The sequence below is a fragment of the Zingiber officinale genome, chromosome 11A (genome assembly GCF_018446385.1).
Source record: "Zingiber officinale cultivar Zhangliang chromosome 11A, Zo_v1.1, whole genome shotgun sequence".
In the NCBI taxonomy this organism is placed as follows: domain Eukaryota; kingdom Viridiplantae; phylum Streptophyta; class Magnoliopsida; order Zingiberales; family Zingiberaceae; genus Zingiber; species Zingiber officinale.
The window spans coordinates 15,955,573-15,973,332 of NC_056006.1; the positions used below are offsets into that span (position 1 = coordinate 15,955,573).

Consider the following 17,760-nt stretch of genomic DNA (forward strand, 5'->3'; position numbering starts at 1 on the left):
CATGTGGATCCACACGGTCATGTTCTACTTTGGTTCTGGATGGCCTACACAGTCGTGTGACTCACACGACCTGACCATTCTTGGTCTCTAGAAATCCTACACGGTCGTGTGGACCACACGACCAATCTCTGCTTGCTCTCTGGAAGTGTTGCACGACCATGTAGATCTACACGGTCATGCTCTAGATATGCTGCTGGGTGACACGACCGTGTGGCTCTCACACGCCCATGTCATGCTCCTCCTTTGGTGAAGCCACATGACCTGTGTGCACCACACGACCAAGGTTATTTTCCTCGCTTATTTGACATGGTCGTGTAGGTCACATTGCTAGTGTTGTTTTCCTTCAGTTGTTGACTGGCTCGACCGTGAACATTGTTTCCTCTCCAAATTTGACTCCTGTTAATAGAAAATATACAAGAGCAGATCTCCGAATAAAGAGGAGTAATTATGCTGAAAGTAAGACAAAGAGTATGAAAGTGCATAGACAAAGCATGCATAAAATATGTGAATATGTGCCAAAACATGTTAAATAAGTGTATATAATCTACGCACATCACATCCCCAGACTTAAACTTTTGCTTGTCCTCAAGCAAAATTCCACAATCTAAACTCATATGCTCTATAATGCATCATAATCCCTAGTGCATTTTCCTAACTCTATCTACAAATTTCATTGATGAGCATGATCGTGGAAATAACTCAAGTATGGCCTAAGCATAAGTTTCCTGTGCACAGTGTAATAAGTGACCCAAACTCTTCAAGTTTCAATCCTTGTCCTAGTCAATTCGTCATCCAATTGAGTTCCTAATGTTCCCGGTGATAGACACTTACTTGTCACACACTTGGTTCATATTCCTCAATCCACCCAAGGTCTAAAAGGAATGCTCGATATCAAGAGAAACATAGCAATCACTTCCCCTGTAACCTAACTTGGTCTCAAAGAGGTAACTTACTAGTTTCCACTCACGACAATTATTTTTTATATCCCTTATTCATCATTTTTTTAATTTAAGTGATTGCAAGATGCAACACTTTTATATCCCTTATTCATCATTTTTTATTTTAAGTGATTGCAAGATGCAACACTTGAACACAAATGCACTTAAGTACTAAGGTTGAGCTTACATGATTCGAGCATCATCCAGTAACTAAAATGTAGCTTGAGAAATCACCATAGTAACTAAGTACTAAACAAATAGGATGGATCATGACTATTCCAATGATATCAACCATTCAAGCTCAAGTAAGTGAAAATAAGATCCTTATGGTCAAGCCAAAACTCAAATATGTTTCCGTACAATACTTAGCTCATATTATGCTCCTTGAGATAGAGAAAAAAAGGTATACTAAATATACTAGCATTATGTCTACAACATCATAAATCAAGATATAAATGTGCTAACAATTTTACTTTTAGACAAGTCAGCAGTAGTGAGGAATGATGTTCTCAATATGGCACAAAATATTTTAAAAGACAGTCAAGTGACAATCAAAACTAAGATAAGCATAAACTGAAAGCATAAAATTGAAAGCAAGAAAAATAAAACAAAATGCAGAAAATTCAAGTTGCAAACACCCCCCTCCCCCCAGACTTAAACTTTTCATCGTCCCGATGAAATCAACATGGTGGTGGTGGTGGAGGAGGGTGGGGAAATGGAGGTCTACGTGGTTGGAAAGAAGGAAACTAGGGAAACCAAGAGTCTCACTCAGGATCCTATGATATTTGTAGAGGGCGTCATCTTGTTGACTAGTAACACTCATGCCCTCTATGAAATCTCTTATTCTAGTCTGATCAATGTCATAATCCTAGACAAACTTGGCCACCTGGCCTTGAAAGTTCCTTGTGAATTGAAAATAATCACGCACTTCTCTATACTGGTCATCTAATAAAGTGAAGCGGCCCTCCAACATTACTTGTTGGGTTTCTTGCTTCTTGTGAAGTGAGTCTAAAGAAGCGTGTAAGTCAGAAAAATCAAATCTGGAGTGACCCGTACCATAGGCAAAAGAGTGTATAGCAGGTTCTGGATGTCCAAACGGCTGCAGGTGTCCAGATGATGAGGGCTCAAGGTGGGGCTCAGTATCTGTGGACAAGGAGGGAACATTCTTGGGAATTGAATCAGTGATCACTCAATTAGCGAGGTTGTGAACTGAGGTCTGCTCGGGATAAGGAAGAGGTAATGGGAAATTGTCCATCTTAGGAAAGGTAAACTCATTCTCATCTCGGCAAATCATCTTCATGGCAAGACATGCATCGATATCGATCATGTTATTGCCATGAATGATTTCTAACTCATCTAGATCACAATCCAGATTTATAGCTATTAAACTGCCAAAGACTATTAATCCCGAGGATGTTTTCCCGACTCTCAAAAGGTTTTGTAGAAAAAGGGAATCGGAATCAAAGTCAACCTTATGCAACATAGCCCAAAGAGCATAAAGTTTCACTTTCCTAACAACTTCATCGCTTTCCCCTCTACAAAAAATAGTTTTACTCATGACTCGGTGTAAGTACCTAAAGACGGGATTTTACATATGGGAAGCCTTAGCCCTAGAGGGCTCATAAGGTTGGTTCAATCCGGTAATTGAATTCCAAAAATTATTCCAATTAAATCTAGGGGCAAACTTTTGAGAGCCGCCAGTAGACAAACTATTGCGCAAAGAAGGGGGCAACAACACCTCTCAACCTCTAAAACATGGAAGAAGAGGAAGAGAGAAAAGAGATTGCGTGAAGCAATAATACAAAGACGCACAAAAGGAGACCAAACATGATAAAGGAGAAAAAGAAGAGAAAGGAGAAGAGTTATCGTGGTTCGACGACGTGCCTACTCCACAAAAGGCCGAAACTTTATTAGAATGCTCTCTGCACAAGAGAATCACATTACATGATTCCTATGATTGTTGTTATACAATATATTTATAATGATCCCTATAAATAATGCTAAACCCCAGACCCGGTAAAATTGTAACAGAATTTTGTTATGAACAATCATAACAAAATTCTGTTATATAAAATCTTAACAGAATTTTATTACAAAAAATCTCAACAGATTTTTCTTCCATAACATCCCTCATATTAGCCTTCATCCAAATATTAGCCACCCATCAACAATCTCCACTTTGGTGAATATTCACCCCTTCAAAGAATACGAGTATCTGGAAAAATTCCACCTGGATCTTTGGGTCTAGGCTTCCTTCCTCTAGCATCTAGAGATATGGATCAAGTTCAAGCAATGTTTAAACTTCTATGTGGTCACTGGCTTTGTTAGCATATCTGCAGCATTAACTGCAGTGTGAACCATCTCAAGTTGAATTTCTCTGGAAGCATCAACTCTATGATCTTGTGAAATCTCACATCAATGTGCTTGGTTCTCGCATGATATACTTGATTCTTCACCAAATAGATAGCACTCTGACTATCGCATAACAACTTGACTCCACCTTACTGAACACCCAGTTCTCTGACTAATCCTATAAGTCATAAAGCTTCCTTCGCTGCTTCAGCTGTTGCCATGTACTCAGACTCCGTAGTAGACAATAAAAAAATAGATTGTATCATAGATTTCCAACAAATAGGTCCTCCTACCATAGTGAACATGTATCCTGTAGTAGACCTCCTGTTATCTAAATCTCTTGCATAGTCTGTATTTACGTACCCAGTAACAGAAGGATCTTCCGGTTGTCTACTAAATATGATGCCATAACCAGTTGTATTTCTCAAGTATATGAAAATCTATTTCGCTGCATCCCAATGTGGTCGACTAGGATTTGAGAGAAACTTGCTTACCATACTAACTTCTTGCGCCAAATCTGGTCTCGTGCAAACCATGGCATACATCAGACAACCAACTGCACTGGCATAAGGAACCTTTGACATCTTTTAGATCTTGTCATCTGTCTTTGGACACTGTGTATTAGATAACTTGAAGTGATGCGCTAGGGGTGTGCTCATTGACTTTGCATTCTTCATGTTGAACCTATCTAGCACCTTCTCCACATAGCTACGTTGAGACAACCATAACCTCCCTGCAGCTCTATCCCTGTGAATCTCCATCCCAAGAATCTTCTTGGCTTCTCCCAAATCTTTCATGTCAAATTCCTTTCTTAGTATGCTCTTCAATTTATCAACATATTCCATCTTCTTCGCAACAATGAGCATGCCATCTGCGTATAGTAGTAAGAAAACTAGTTATTCATCTTCAAGGCTCTTCACATATCTGTAGCAGTCATACTCACATCTCCTATATCCGTTTTGAATCATGTATGAATCAAAACATTTGTATCATTGCCTAGGAGATTGTTTCAATCCATAGAGCGATTTCTTCAACTTGCAAACCAACCGCTCTTGTCCGGGCTGACTAAATTCCTCGGGTTGTGACATAAAAATCTGCTCCAACAAATTTCCATGAAGAAATGTCGTCTTCACATCCATTTGTTCTAGCTACAAATCGTGATGTGCCACCAAAGCCAACACCACTCTAATTGACGTATGTCTTACCATCGGAGAGAATTTCTTCATAGTTAATCCCCTTTCTCTGTGAGTACCCCTTTGCTACCAATCGAGCCTTGAACTTCACTTCTTCTCCCTCTGACATTGCTTCTTTCTTCTTGAATATCCACTTGCACCCTATAACTTTTTCTCCTTTAGGACGTTCCACTAGATCCCACGTTTGGTTCTTATGCAACGACTCCATCTCCTCTGCCATAGCACCCGTCCACCTGTCTTTCTCAGAGCTATGTATCGCCTCCTGAAAAGATGTAGGGTCTCCACTACTTGTGATAAACGCATAAGATACCAAGTCATCGAATCCGTATCTAGTGGATGTAGGTCCCTTTGGAGGTCGACAAGAGGGGAGGGGTGAATTGCCCTGAAAAATAAATTACACCTTTCTCAGATTTTCAACGTAATAATAAAACTTGTAACTTAAATAATAGAGACTAATTAAAAAAAATAGACACAGAGGGTTTACTTGGTTTGCAATCAGAGGATTGCTAATCCAAGGAAAGGATGACGCACTATCTGATGATTTCCTCTGGGCGGAGCAGCCTCTTATAGCGTTGAAAGCACAAAAAGAAAGAACAGAATTGAAAGTACTGGATTACAAGTTAATTTTATAGACTGTGCAGATCAGTGCTATATTTATAGCACTATTCAAGGCGCCCTGAAGGGTCCAGGCGCCCTGGGAGGGGATAAAACTTTATCCCCCAACGTTCAGATCGAGTCAAACCTCGATCTGGTCAAAATCCACTTCTGGGCGCCCGGACGGTCCGAGCGCCCGGAATGGATCCGGGTGGCCGAACCACTTAAGTCAACCCAGTTGACTTTTTGTGGTCTGGTTCCACTGCTCCGGTTCAGCTCATCTCAGTCCAGGTCTTTTGTTCCGGTTCCGCTAGCTTGGGTAAACTCGGCCATCCGGAATAGGGCTCACATGAACCCAAGTTTTGGCCTTCTCCTCGAGCAGCCTTTCTTCCCGGTTTCTTGTCCCTTGAACATCATGTACGTTCTTCTTGTCCACCGGTGTACTTTTCCGCGGTCACCTCGTCCCTCGAACGCATCGAGGCCGTCGGCTCTCTCCCTGTGCCATCCTTCTCGTTAGCCGCGTCTTCCGCTCGACTTCCTATGTTCCTAAGCTCCTGCACACTTAGACACAAGGGTTAGACAAAATAGGACCTAACTTAACATGTTTGATCACATCAAAACACCTTGGGGTTCCAACAATCTCCCCCTTTTTGATGTGAGCAACCCAAGTTAAGCTAGGGTAAAACAAAATGCAATAAACATAATTAAAATGCAAATAAGTCCAAGATTTATCAATTCAAAAATTAGTATATACCTCCCCCTAGACTTAACATACTTCTCCCCCTTTGATCACATAAAAAATTGGGGTTCCTACACAAGCGTAAGGTTAAAAATTCCTTAAGTAATAAGATTTTAAGCACTTAAGTAAAAAAATTTCTAGGTAAGAAAATTTCGAACTTTAATATTCTAAAAAAATGTGGTTCTTTTTAATAAGTCTAAGGTAAATTAAAAAAAAAATTAAGTGATAAAAATTTTAGTTAGAAAATTTCTAAGTAATCAAAATTTTAAGTTTTTATTTTTTATTTCTTTTTTTAAAAAAATTCTAAGGCAAATTGCGGTAGAAAAATTTTCAAAGTTTTTGAAAACATAATTTTTAAGTTAAAAAAAATCAATTAAAAAGTTAAAAAAAATCCTAAGCAAAAACTTTTTATGCAATGGAAAACTTTCAAAAAATCTAAGTTAAACACATAGGAAACAAATAATAATTTTCTCATTTTTTTAAACATGAATATTTTTGAAAATGTTTTCTAAAAAAATTGAATAACCCTTTTTAAAGCATTAAGTAATTTAAATTAATACTTTTTCAGTTAGTCAATTAAACTTTTCATTTCGATACTTGACTTCCAAGCAGTGGCAAGGCACTAGGCCTTCTTGGTTATTGGAGCAACAACCACTTTCTAGACAAAGCCGCATAAAGAAATTACATGTTTAATCTCTTGCTGAAAATGTTAAGTCTAATTTTAATTTTTAAGTTAAACAAGTTTTTGGAACCCAATAGAGGTTCCTTCCTATAGGGTTAGTCAAGTATTTTCTAGGCACATAGGCTTTTGATATTTTTCTGATTTGATTTTGGTGAACCATATAGTACCAGTTTAATCCTCTATAATTTTTAAAAGAAGAAATATTTGAACCGTTAAACTTTCTCAATCTTTCTATTTTTTCTTTTAATTTTTCATTTTCAAGTTTCAACTTATCAAAATCCTCTATTAAACATGATTTTTCCAAAATTCTTTTTGTTTCTAGAATTTCATTTTTTAATTTGGTATTTTTATTTTCTAATTTATACATGGATTTTTCCATAGCCTTAATACCAAAGTAAAGCTGATCAGGAGGTAAGAGGCATACCTCACTTACCATATCAGACTTGAAGCCTGATTCTCCCCTTGCTTCGCTGCATTTGAGGTCGCTCCCCCTTCATCGATGTTGGGTTTTGATGTACTTTGCCCCTCATAGCTTGCCATCAGTGTTATCCTGGCATATTCTTGAATCTCGGACTTAGATGATGAAGTGTCGTCCCAAGTGGCTTTTAGGTTCTTGTGCTTCTTGGGTATCTTGACCTTGTTCTTCTTGAGTTCTGGCTAATCTTCTTTTAAGTGTCCTTCTTTTTGACACTAGTAGCAACGAACCCTTCTTCTATTTCTTTGATTTTTCTTATTCTGCATTTCTTTAAACTTATTAGATATAAAGAACTTTTTGAAATTTCTTACCATCCTAAAGACAGATGATCTATAAGTGGATATGCAATATTTCTTAGACAAAATCTTATCTCATGGAATTAAAAAAAGCAACCACTTACGGTATCTCGTCTAAACACTGAGCTGAATATAAAGCTATAGCAAATACAACGTCTAAAATTATTTCGCTTCAATCACTTCTTTTTGAACTTCATCTTCCATTAAATATTGTACCAAAAATTTGGTGTGACAATATTGAAGCGATATATCTTACAACTAATCTTATCTTTCATGCTCATATAAAATATGTGGAAATTAATTTTTATTTTGTTCGTGAATGTGTGGCAACTCAATAGTTATTTGTCTCTTATATTTCTGCTGAAGATCAAATCGCTGATATATTTACTAAGTCATTATCCAGATAATATTTCAACAAGTTAGTAAGCAAACTCAACATCAAAGATCTCTCATTAAGTTTGTTGAGGGGTGAAAGAGGATCATTTCTTGACCAGATCAAATCAACAAATCAAATTAAATTAGTATTCAAATTGTTAAAATAATTTTGTTATAATTATTAGAATAATTCTATTATTTATTAATTGGTAAATTGACCAAGTACTTTTTAAACATTATATATTGTATTGTTCTTAGGACACATATTAATGAACATTAAGTTTTATTATTGCCCTCATTTTATTTCTAGCTCTCTCCCTATTTTTCTTCTTACAATGTTTTCCTCGTAGTGTTGTACGCCACCACCATTCCTTTGCACATCCTTCTTTTTTATTTTTTTCCATTTCTTCCCCATTTCCTTCTTCACTTTCCCTTCTCCAACAGTAGTAAACATATAATTTTTTCTCTCCTATTCTCAAGCACAAGAGCTCTCTTTTCTTCTCCTTTCTCTTCTCTAGCAAGTAAGAAATGCAGTATCAACTGTTGCCCTCTTCTAGCAATAAGACCAACACTCACATCTTCTTCCTCTTCTCGTATTTTCTAGGATTTTGTTGGCACCGCAAGAATAACCTTGTTTTGTCTTTCTTTGCTCTCTTTGTGTCATTGCCAAGCTCACTGAATCTAGTCAAGGAAGCTAATGAAGAAGCTGAAGCTCTCCTCTTTTGCTTCTTCCATATCTTCTTCTCTTCTCTATTTTCAAAAAAAAACAACGGTCTTCTTTTTTATTTTTTCTAGTGAGAATTTCTTTACAAGTAGCTATTTTATTCCTTTGCCTAACCACAACACAACAAGAGAAGTAAGTTATTCCTTTATTCTTTCAGGTGTCATTAATTAAAATTTATATTTCATTAATTGAAAGAGAGTTGTAAAATATAAATTTTGTTTTATTATGTTTCTAGTTACGATGATTATTTAGATTGGAATGGAGGTCTCATATGTAGCAATGCTAAATATTATGAGAAAGTGAGAACATAATTAATTTTTTTTTTACTTTGAGTCATAAATAAACTACAAGGATCGATGGATCATTGTTTCAACTAGAATTAACTAAGGGTTAAGGTCAAAATTTTTAAATTTAAGTTTGTTTTTAGCTCCTTAAATTTAAAATTTAAGATTTTGGATTGTGAAAATCCATCTACATTAATGTTTGATTTTTTAAAAAAAAATAATTTATATTTTAAAAATATTTTTAAGTTTTTAAAATTGAATAATTTTATTTTTTGTTGTATTAATTTTTTTTTATTTATTGAATTCGGTTCCGCCACTAATCATATGTATTGATCTATATAGGAGCATCATTCGATAATGGAGGTTGGCCGGTAAATATCTAGTAAGTATTAGGCCAATCCACATTATAAGAGGAAGCTCCATTATCGGCAATGAGAAAATAACATGGAGACACGCTCCACGGATTCTGAATGCATCAAATACAATCAAAACAATTTAACTAAACTTGGAATAGGAGCAAAGTTCCTTCCAAATAAATATCAATTAGTCGGAAGGTTCCTTTCAGAATCAATTAATTATATAATAAAAAATTAAAGATATATATTTTCCCCATTTCAAAATTGATTTGGACCATTAATCGAATTGATGAGATGCCTAGCTCCCATTATTTCCAATTCCTCTCATAATTTTTAAGTTAAATGCATAAGATTTTGGATTGTGAAAATCCACCTACATTAATGTTTGATTTTTTTAAAAAAAATAATTTATATTTTAAAAATATTTTTAATTTTTTAAAGTTGAATAATTTTATTTTGTGTTGTATTAATTTTTTTATTTATTGAATTTGGTTCCGCCTCTAATCATATGTATTGATCTATATAGGAGCATCATTCGATAATGGAGGTTGGCCGGTAAATATCCAGTAAGTATCAGGCCAATCCACATTATCAGAGGAAGCTCCATTGTCGGCAATGAGAAAATAACATAGAGACATACTCAACGAATTCTGAATGCATCAAATACAATTAAAACAATTTAACTAAACTTGGAATAGGAGCAAAGTTCCTTCCAAATAAATATCAATTAGTCGGAAGGTTCCTTTCAGAATCAATTAATTATATAATAAAAAATTAAAGATATATTTTTTCCCATTTCAAAATTAATTTGGACCATTAATCGAATTGATGAGATGCCTATATCTCACTTCCTTCCAACTTTTATTGAATCAATCTTATCATTAATTCCCATTGATTAAACTTCTTGATTTTCCCATTGAATCTCTCTATAAATTCACGCATTGGTTGAAAATGTACATATCATCATTAATATTATCGCAATGGCAGCCATTAGTACCTTCTTCCGCCTCCTCCTACTAATCTCCTTCGTGCCATCCGTTTTCCCTCAAGACACTGTCTTCGACGTCGAGCTGGTCCACCGTGACTCTCCCAAGTCGCCACTGTACAACAGCTCGATGACACCCTTTGATCAACTGCAGGCCGCCGTCGTTCGCTCGGTCAACCGAGCTAGGTACTTTGACAAGCGCATCGACATGAACACCTCCATCGACATAGAGCTCGACTTGAAATACCATGGCGGGGAATTCTTGATGAGGTTCGGCATGGGCACGCCAAATTTGCAATATATGTTCGGCTTCATCGACACCGGCAACTACCTAAGCTGGGTTGACTGCGCTAGTTGCCAATGCTTCAACTTATCTGGTGCCCAATTCTATCCTTATGAATCCCTCTCCTACAACAAGTTACCTTGCACTTCTGATGAGTGCAACAACTTTAAACTGGGTCGTTGCAATAAAGATAATATGTGCCAGTACCATGTCACCTTCGGCGACGGCTCCAACATCGACGGAATTTTCTCCTCGGAAACCTTGAGTTTCACCTCATTAGATACGAACCAAACTACCTCCTTTCCAAATATTTTATTTGGTTGCAACTTTCGATCCTTGCACACCAAAATGGAAGACCCTGGTAGCTCCATTGGGTTGAGCCCCAATTCGCCATCTTTGATCAATCAGCTCGCACCTAAGTATATCAGCAAGTACTTCTCCTATTGCCTGGACATGCTCAATGGGGCCAGCAGGCTCTTCTTGGGACGTGGTAAACAGACAATCACCGGAGCGACAATGGTCACACCGCTCATGACGCAAGACAACTTCTACGCTGTACAGCTTAACGCCATCTCGATCCCAAAAGAGTTTGATATCTTCCTTCGTACGAGGTCCAAGTTGAGGGCCGGCAACATCATCTTCGACTCTGGCACCGTCATGTCCATACTGGACACTGAAGTGGTGGGTCGGTTGGTGACGGAATTGACGTATTACGTTAGCTTGCCGACTGTGAAGGCGGGCTCAATGAAATTGTGCTTCAATGTGCTCTCGACAGAGGATGAGGAGGAATTGCCAGGGTTGTGGTTCTCATTTGCTGGGACATTGGGGAACTTCATTGTGAGGCCTGAAAACCTGTTTAGGTGGTTTAATCGGGGTGTGAAATGCATGGTGATAGCAGAAGGGAGTGGTCTACAAGTCTTTGGGAATATTATGCAACAAGATGTTTTGGTTGGGCATGATCTAGATGAAATGGAATTGACCATGACAGACAAAAAGTGTAGTGAGTTATACAAACCCTAATAAGCATGTATTTTGTATTTGAAGTGCTAAGTTGAGCATTCAAATTTATATTTATGGGCATAAATCAAGGAATTTCAATAAAAGGAAATGTGCAATTTTTTAATTATTTAATTAGATAATTTAATTGACTATGAGTAGTTTGATTGAATATAATTTCCTTTCTATCTATCTCTTTTAAATGACACAAATTAACTTTATTTGTAAAGATTAGGAGGTGTTTGGAATTTTATATTTAGGTCATTCGATATCCATATCCAACTATCGAGAGTGTTAGAGAGGGTGAATAATGGCTCGCACGCTTTCATTTCGATTGTTGATAGTGTACTCGTCTGTAAGATGTTAATGCACAGTGAAAAATGATTTTTTTTTTCTAGATTTTATATGAATTTTTGAATATTTCATTGGGATAAATCTGGATTTTTATGCTATTTAAAATTGGAATTAATCGATTCAATTAACTTTAAGTTTAATTTCCTAAACTTAAGTTTCTCTTTTATCCTCTACGCGGGAAGACCGTCTCTCTTCCCTCACCCCATGCGTTCGCGGCGTCGTCCCACCGCTCGCCCGACCTGGTGCTGACTGCTGCTCACGTACAACCAACGGCGAGTGGACCCGAAGTCCGGCATGTCCCGTGGCCACCTTCTTTTCCCCACTGTGCCCTCAACACTATGTTTTCATAGTCGTTGACGTAGCTGCCGACGATCTTACATCCACCCTTCCTTCTCGGATGTGAAACTAACCTCCCTCACGGAGGCATCACCAGCAAGGTAAAAACTAATCGTTTATTTTCATTAATTAAATGATTATAGTGTTGATTGACTAATATTAATTAAAGTATTAATTGAATGGACAATTATTTATTTTTTTAAGTATCCAAGCCTTCGGGTTAATTAATCTGGATGACTGATTCATTCCCACAGAAGTTCTCCATCTATTTGGGTAAATCAGAGAAGTGCAATGTTCTATGATCCGCTTACAATTACTTATTGATTTAATGTAATCAGTGAAATTGATTAATTAAAGTCGTGATTGTCCATTTAATAAATTAATCAATTAATTAATAAGGATTGATTTAGGAGATTAATCTAACTTAGGATTAATCATTATTAATGAATTTAAGTATTTAATTAATTAAATTTTGATTTATTGGTTAATTAAACGATTAATTAGTGAAAATTAATGATTTATCATTTACTGATAGATGGTTAATTCATAATTAAGTCAAATAAATTATTTCCATGAATGGTTTGGAACTTTGGATTATATAATCAATTGAAATAAATCTATCTCATAAATTAATTAACTAAGCTTAGTTGATTTATTAAGCTGTCAACCTATAAATTAATTTGGATAACTTAATTAACAGATGAGTGATCTAGATTTGAATTATTTAATCAAGTAATTCGATATTTATTACAATATAATTATTTAATATTTATCTATGAGAATAAATTGCCGATAAAATTAATAATTGGGAATTAACTATGTCAAAGGATTAATTAATAGATTAATTAATTAATCAATAGCATTTGAATATTGATTAAATCCTTAGATTCTTTGTATTCTTTACTGATAGGATTCGAGTTTGAGGCAGACCATTGACTTGAAGACGATTAGGATATTCTCAGTGTTGTACTTGAGATTTTGATGGCCAAAATCGAACTTCAATAAAAAGAGTTCCCTTAAAATGTTTTACTACAATTTTAGCTTAAAAATCATCCACGCATCAAAATATGATCCTCGTTTCAATGCGTGATCAAATTTGTTTTAGCAAACCTACAAAATATATAGTAAAATAAAGAGTTGAATAACATGAATATTTTAAAATATAATAAAAAAGTAAATGTTACTAAAAATTATTTAATATAATATTTCTTACTTTTATTTTAGTTACAAAAGTATAATGCATATTGCTGTCATTTTTTTTAATGAGTTTGCAAATGTAAAGTAAAATATGGAGTTAAATAACATTTAATATTATAAAATATAATCAAATAAAAAGGTAAATAAATATTAACAATAATCATTTGAATGCAACAAGTTTTGTTGTTTTGGCTATAAAAATATCAATTAAGCTTTTATAATCAAATTGTTTAATTATTTTCTTTTCAATAGACAATATTGTCAATCCATTTAATTTTTATTGTAATATGGTTGATCAAAGATATATTTTAATTAACTTCAACTAAGAAAAACTACATTTTACAGATGTCACTATAACTAACTAATTGTAATAAATCCTTATAGCCTTAAGTAGCTAATCCAGTCAGTCAATCCTTTATAAGACATTGAGTCAAATTATATCAATCCTTATAACCCTTAGTAGCTAATTGACTAAGGACTTTTGTGAATACGGAAAGCTCGGTCAATGTCATTGTTACGAATTACAAGTGCACGGTTACATCATCAGTAATACAAAAGATATCAAACTCATAGGGACTATTGATTAAACACTAATTAACTTTGCATAGTGAATTATCTAGACAATCTAAAGTGGTTCACAAATGTTAAAGAGAAAGCGAAAAGAGAAGAGAGAGATAGAGAGAGAGATTAAAGAGCTTAAGTGAATGAAGGATGATAGATACTAGGATTTCAGTTTCGTAATGATGCTAGTTAATGTCCCAATGCATTGTTCATCTAACAAACTCCATACTTATACTCATGTAGGGGTTCTAACTAAAGTCCGGTACAATCCCACAAAGATCACACTGAAGAGTTTAACCTAAGTTCTAAGATTACGCAAATCAATTCCTAACGGTAGATTAATGCAATTAAGTAGAAGAGGTAACCTAGGAAGTCCGATTATCGGGCTATCCTTCTATCACAAGGGCCCCGATCATACATTCTTAGATTACACAAACCACTTCCTAATATTAATTTGAGAGAACCCTCTAAACTCTAATTAGTTTTCTTAATAAAGAGTCGATCCCCGTTTCAAGGAAACGCCGTAGAAAGTAAGGGATGCCTTCTGTCACAAGGCCCTATTGTCTTACAATCCAAGATTCTTCCTCTACATGGTGATCTAAACCCTACATCTACATGGATTGACTCACACACATTTTGTCAAACACATACGAGGCACAACACACATAGATCATGATATAAAACACTTCAGCATAGTTCATACATCACAACTACTTTCTACATCCTAGACCTAGAGATCTACTCCATTGCAAATGAATTACAACGATGAGACGATAAGTAAAGCAATCTACAACTCAATACATGGAGATAGAGAGAAGAGAATGTTTATCCTTGAAGCGTAGCGTCTCCCTTGCTCCGGAGGAGGACAGATTATTGTGAATGAAGGATAATGAAACTCTACGGTTTCTCCCTAAGGGGAGAATCCATCCCCAAGGAGAGGGACGAAGTTCCAAACCAAAGATGGGTCCAAGATCATGGTTCTTAACCCTTTTATACCTCCTCTAAACTGCCCCCCCCTTTTGCCTCCCCGCTGCACCAACAGCTGTCTAACATCAAAAAGGGGGAGATTGTTGGTATAGATTGCACCAGAATCAAACTTAAGTTCTGATGTTGTCAAAGATTCAAATTAAGTCTTGTTATAATCTAACAAGTTGACTAAGTATGCATGCTATTTACTCAATCGGGAAAGTCCTAGTTGTGACTAGGCAGAAAAGACTTAACAGATCGTGGAACACAGACAAAAAACCCAAGTGGGTCGAGAGGATGTGACACTTGGAAGGGAGATCGAGAGGTCTGAAGATTGAGAGAAAGTCCTTGTGAGCTGATCCGATGCTAAGCAGAAAAGTCTAAATAGGTCTGGAGAATCAATGTTTGGTGGGTAGGTTGAGGTAAGCAACTAAAGGAGTGACATTGAGGTCGTGTTCCAGAAAGGAACAAAATCTAAGTTGCTGATCCAACTAAAGAAACAGAGAAGGTTTTCAAGTTTAGATCAAGATAGTTCTACTGTCTAATACTACTCATACATCATATATATATTACTATACTAATCTTTATTTTGTAGAAATATTATGTTTAACTCTATTTTGCATGTTTGGCATGATCGGTCGATCGAACGCAGGGATTAATCGACCAAACCAGGTTGACACATAGCACATATCAGATCAAACTAATGAACAATCCGGTCAAAGACTAATAGGTTGACTGAACCAGAGGATTGGTCAACCGAACTTTGATGATGTGACATAAATCAAATAGATCAGAAGCGGAGATTGAAGCTAGCCTAATCGATCGATCAAACCTAAGGATCGGTCAACAAAAAGATCATCTCATTAATGGAGCATTAAGTGCGAATCTCGACGAGTAGGGAAAGTTCACCATTCGGTCGATCGAACAAGGTTATCGGACGACTGAACCATTAAAGCTCATAAATGCGCCAAGATCAGATCTTAGTGGAGAAGCAAGGAAGCGTGTTCAGTCAACCGATAGGAGGTTCGATCGACCGAACGAATCAGTCGACCGAACGATGCTTATAAAAGGGAAGCTCGAGATTCGAGGCAGAAATCTATTTTGAGTTCATCTTTGTGCAAAGCTGTTGTTCATGCTACTAGTCTACTACTCATCTTCAAGCGAGCTACTCCATCCAGAAGTGCCGACCAAGCTTCATCTTCTATTCCTGTCGGTATATTTATTTAAGCTTGTATTGTATTTAACTTGAAAGAAGATAATAGTTTGTTATTATCTTCCACTTGCATTTATATGCATTGATTCTTTCTAAAGGTTTCAAAAAGAAGGATTATAGTGAATTGTGTTGGACCGTGAGATTCGATAGAGAGGGGGGGTGGATATCGATTTTAAAACTTTCGTCGAGTTAAGCGCAGCGGAAAAGTAAAACAATACAAACACAGTTCAATTTACTTAGTTCGGAGCATGTGTCGACTCCTACTCCAAGGCCCACACGCAAGGGTACTCTCGATGGGCAATTTACTAGCAATTCGAGAAGTATTCCAGACTAAGTATAGGAATGCTAATAACAGAAAAATATACCGACGAAGAAAAACAAGAACTGAAAAGAAGAGCGCATCGTCAGAGAGCTTTCACAATGTCGGAAGAGCACAAGTGAGCAGATCGTTCTTTCTGAATTGATGTAGAAGCTCCACCCTTGACCCTCCTTATATAGGATGCTCGGGGCGCCCTGGTGTGACGTAGCCGACCCAACCAGCGAGCTCCATGTGTCGACGTCGCGAACTGGATAAATTTTGGCTCCAGGCGCCCGGATCCCTTCCGGGCGCCCGGACCACCTTTCTCCAGAAAGTCCTCCTGCAAGAAAAGGTTAGTCCGAGGCAAATATATAATGTATATCCAGTAAAACAAAGTGTTAGAATAATTCATAATTAAACAGAAACAGTATTAATTAGATTTCGTCTCTTCGAGACTGGAATCTAGTCACGATCTCGACTTAGAGTTCCGAAATGGTTCTAAGTCGGATCGGCGCCTAATGTTCCCTTCTCGGGATCTCGACTTAGAGTTCCGAAATGGTTCTAAGTCGGATCGGCGCCTAATGTTCCCTTCCCGGGATCTCGACTTAGAGTTCCGAAATGGTTCTAAGTCGGATCGGCGCCTAATGTTCCCTTCCCGGGAACGCGTCCTCGCAGTCACTCCCCTCTAGTGACTTACCTTCACTTACCTGCCAGATGTCCGGTCAGCCCTTCGACCTGTCTGGACTTCGTGCCAGCTATCTGGTTAGTCCGTCAACCTAGCTGGACTTCGTGCCAAATGTCCGGTCAGCCCGTCGACCCATTTGAACTTCGTGCCAGCTATCCAATCGGCCTGTTGACCTAGCTGAGCTTCGTGCCAACATCCATTCATAGAAACAAAAATAGCATCAGATTATTCCCACACAAAATCGCAACAATTCACAAAAGCCGAGTAATCTTGAGTTGCATCCACACAAGGTTCATGGCAATTCCACAACAGAATACATCAAACATTTCCGAAGACACAGGTAAAACATCTTTGATCCATCCTTAGAACACCGACAAACTATCCAAACTTTCGGAAGAAATCAGTAAGGTAAAACTCCATTAGAAAACCAACCGAATCCATCAAGAACATCATCTAGAACTCAAAATCATCCGAAAGAAACTGAACAAACCCAAATCCAATCTCAAACACCCAAATCCATCGGAAAGGAATAAAAACCTCACTGTAGCAAGAACATCATGGAAACCAGAATCGCAACTCTTTCAACCATTCAGCATCACTGACAAGCAATTTGTATCATCCTAGCAACCTATCCCTTACCTCTCAAATTCCATAGCAACATATGTGAGCGTACTTGCCTTTCACTTCTTGCGCCTCCGCCAGCCATCCTCGCCCTGGCTATTGCACCGACGATGAGCTTCACCCGATCAAGATGTTCTTCATGGTATCGACTACGGGTTGTGAAGCTTGGCCCGAGCTCATGTCACGGTGCGGTGCTCCGTCGATGTGGCGGAGAGGATGTGAGGTGTGAAATCGGCGATTTCGGGAAAGGAAAGAGT

General features: G+C 37.0%; 1 protein-coding gene across 1 annotated transcript; it reads left to right on the forward strand.

Annotated features, from left to right (window-relative positions):
- Positions 1–9,988: 9,988 nt before the first annotated feature.
- On the forward strand, positions 9,989–11,296 carry LOC122031256 (probable aspartic protease At2g35615). Its single transcript, XM_042590390.1, has one exon. It carries the CDS (start codon positions 9,989–9,991, stop codon positions 11,294–11,296), a length of 1,308 nt encoding a protein of 435 aa, XP_042446324.1.
- Positions 11,297–17,760: the final 6,464 nt, after the last annotated feature.

What these genes read in the sequence shown, in the direction of transcription:
- LOC122031256 (XM_042590390.1), top strand. Translation starts at nt 9,989, where the DNA reads ATGGCAGCCATTAGTACCTTCTTCCGCCTCCTCCTACTAATCTCCTTC.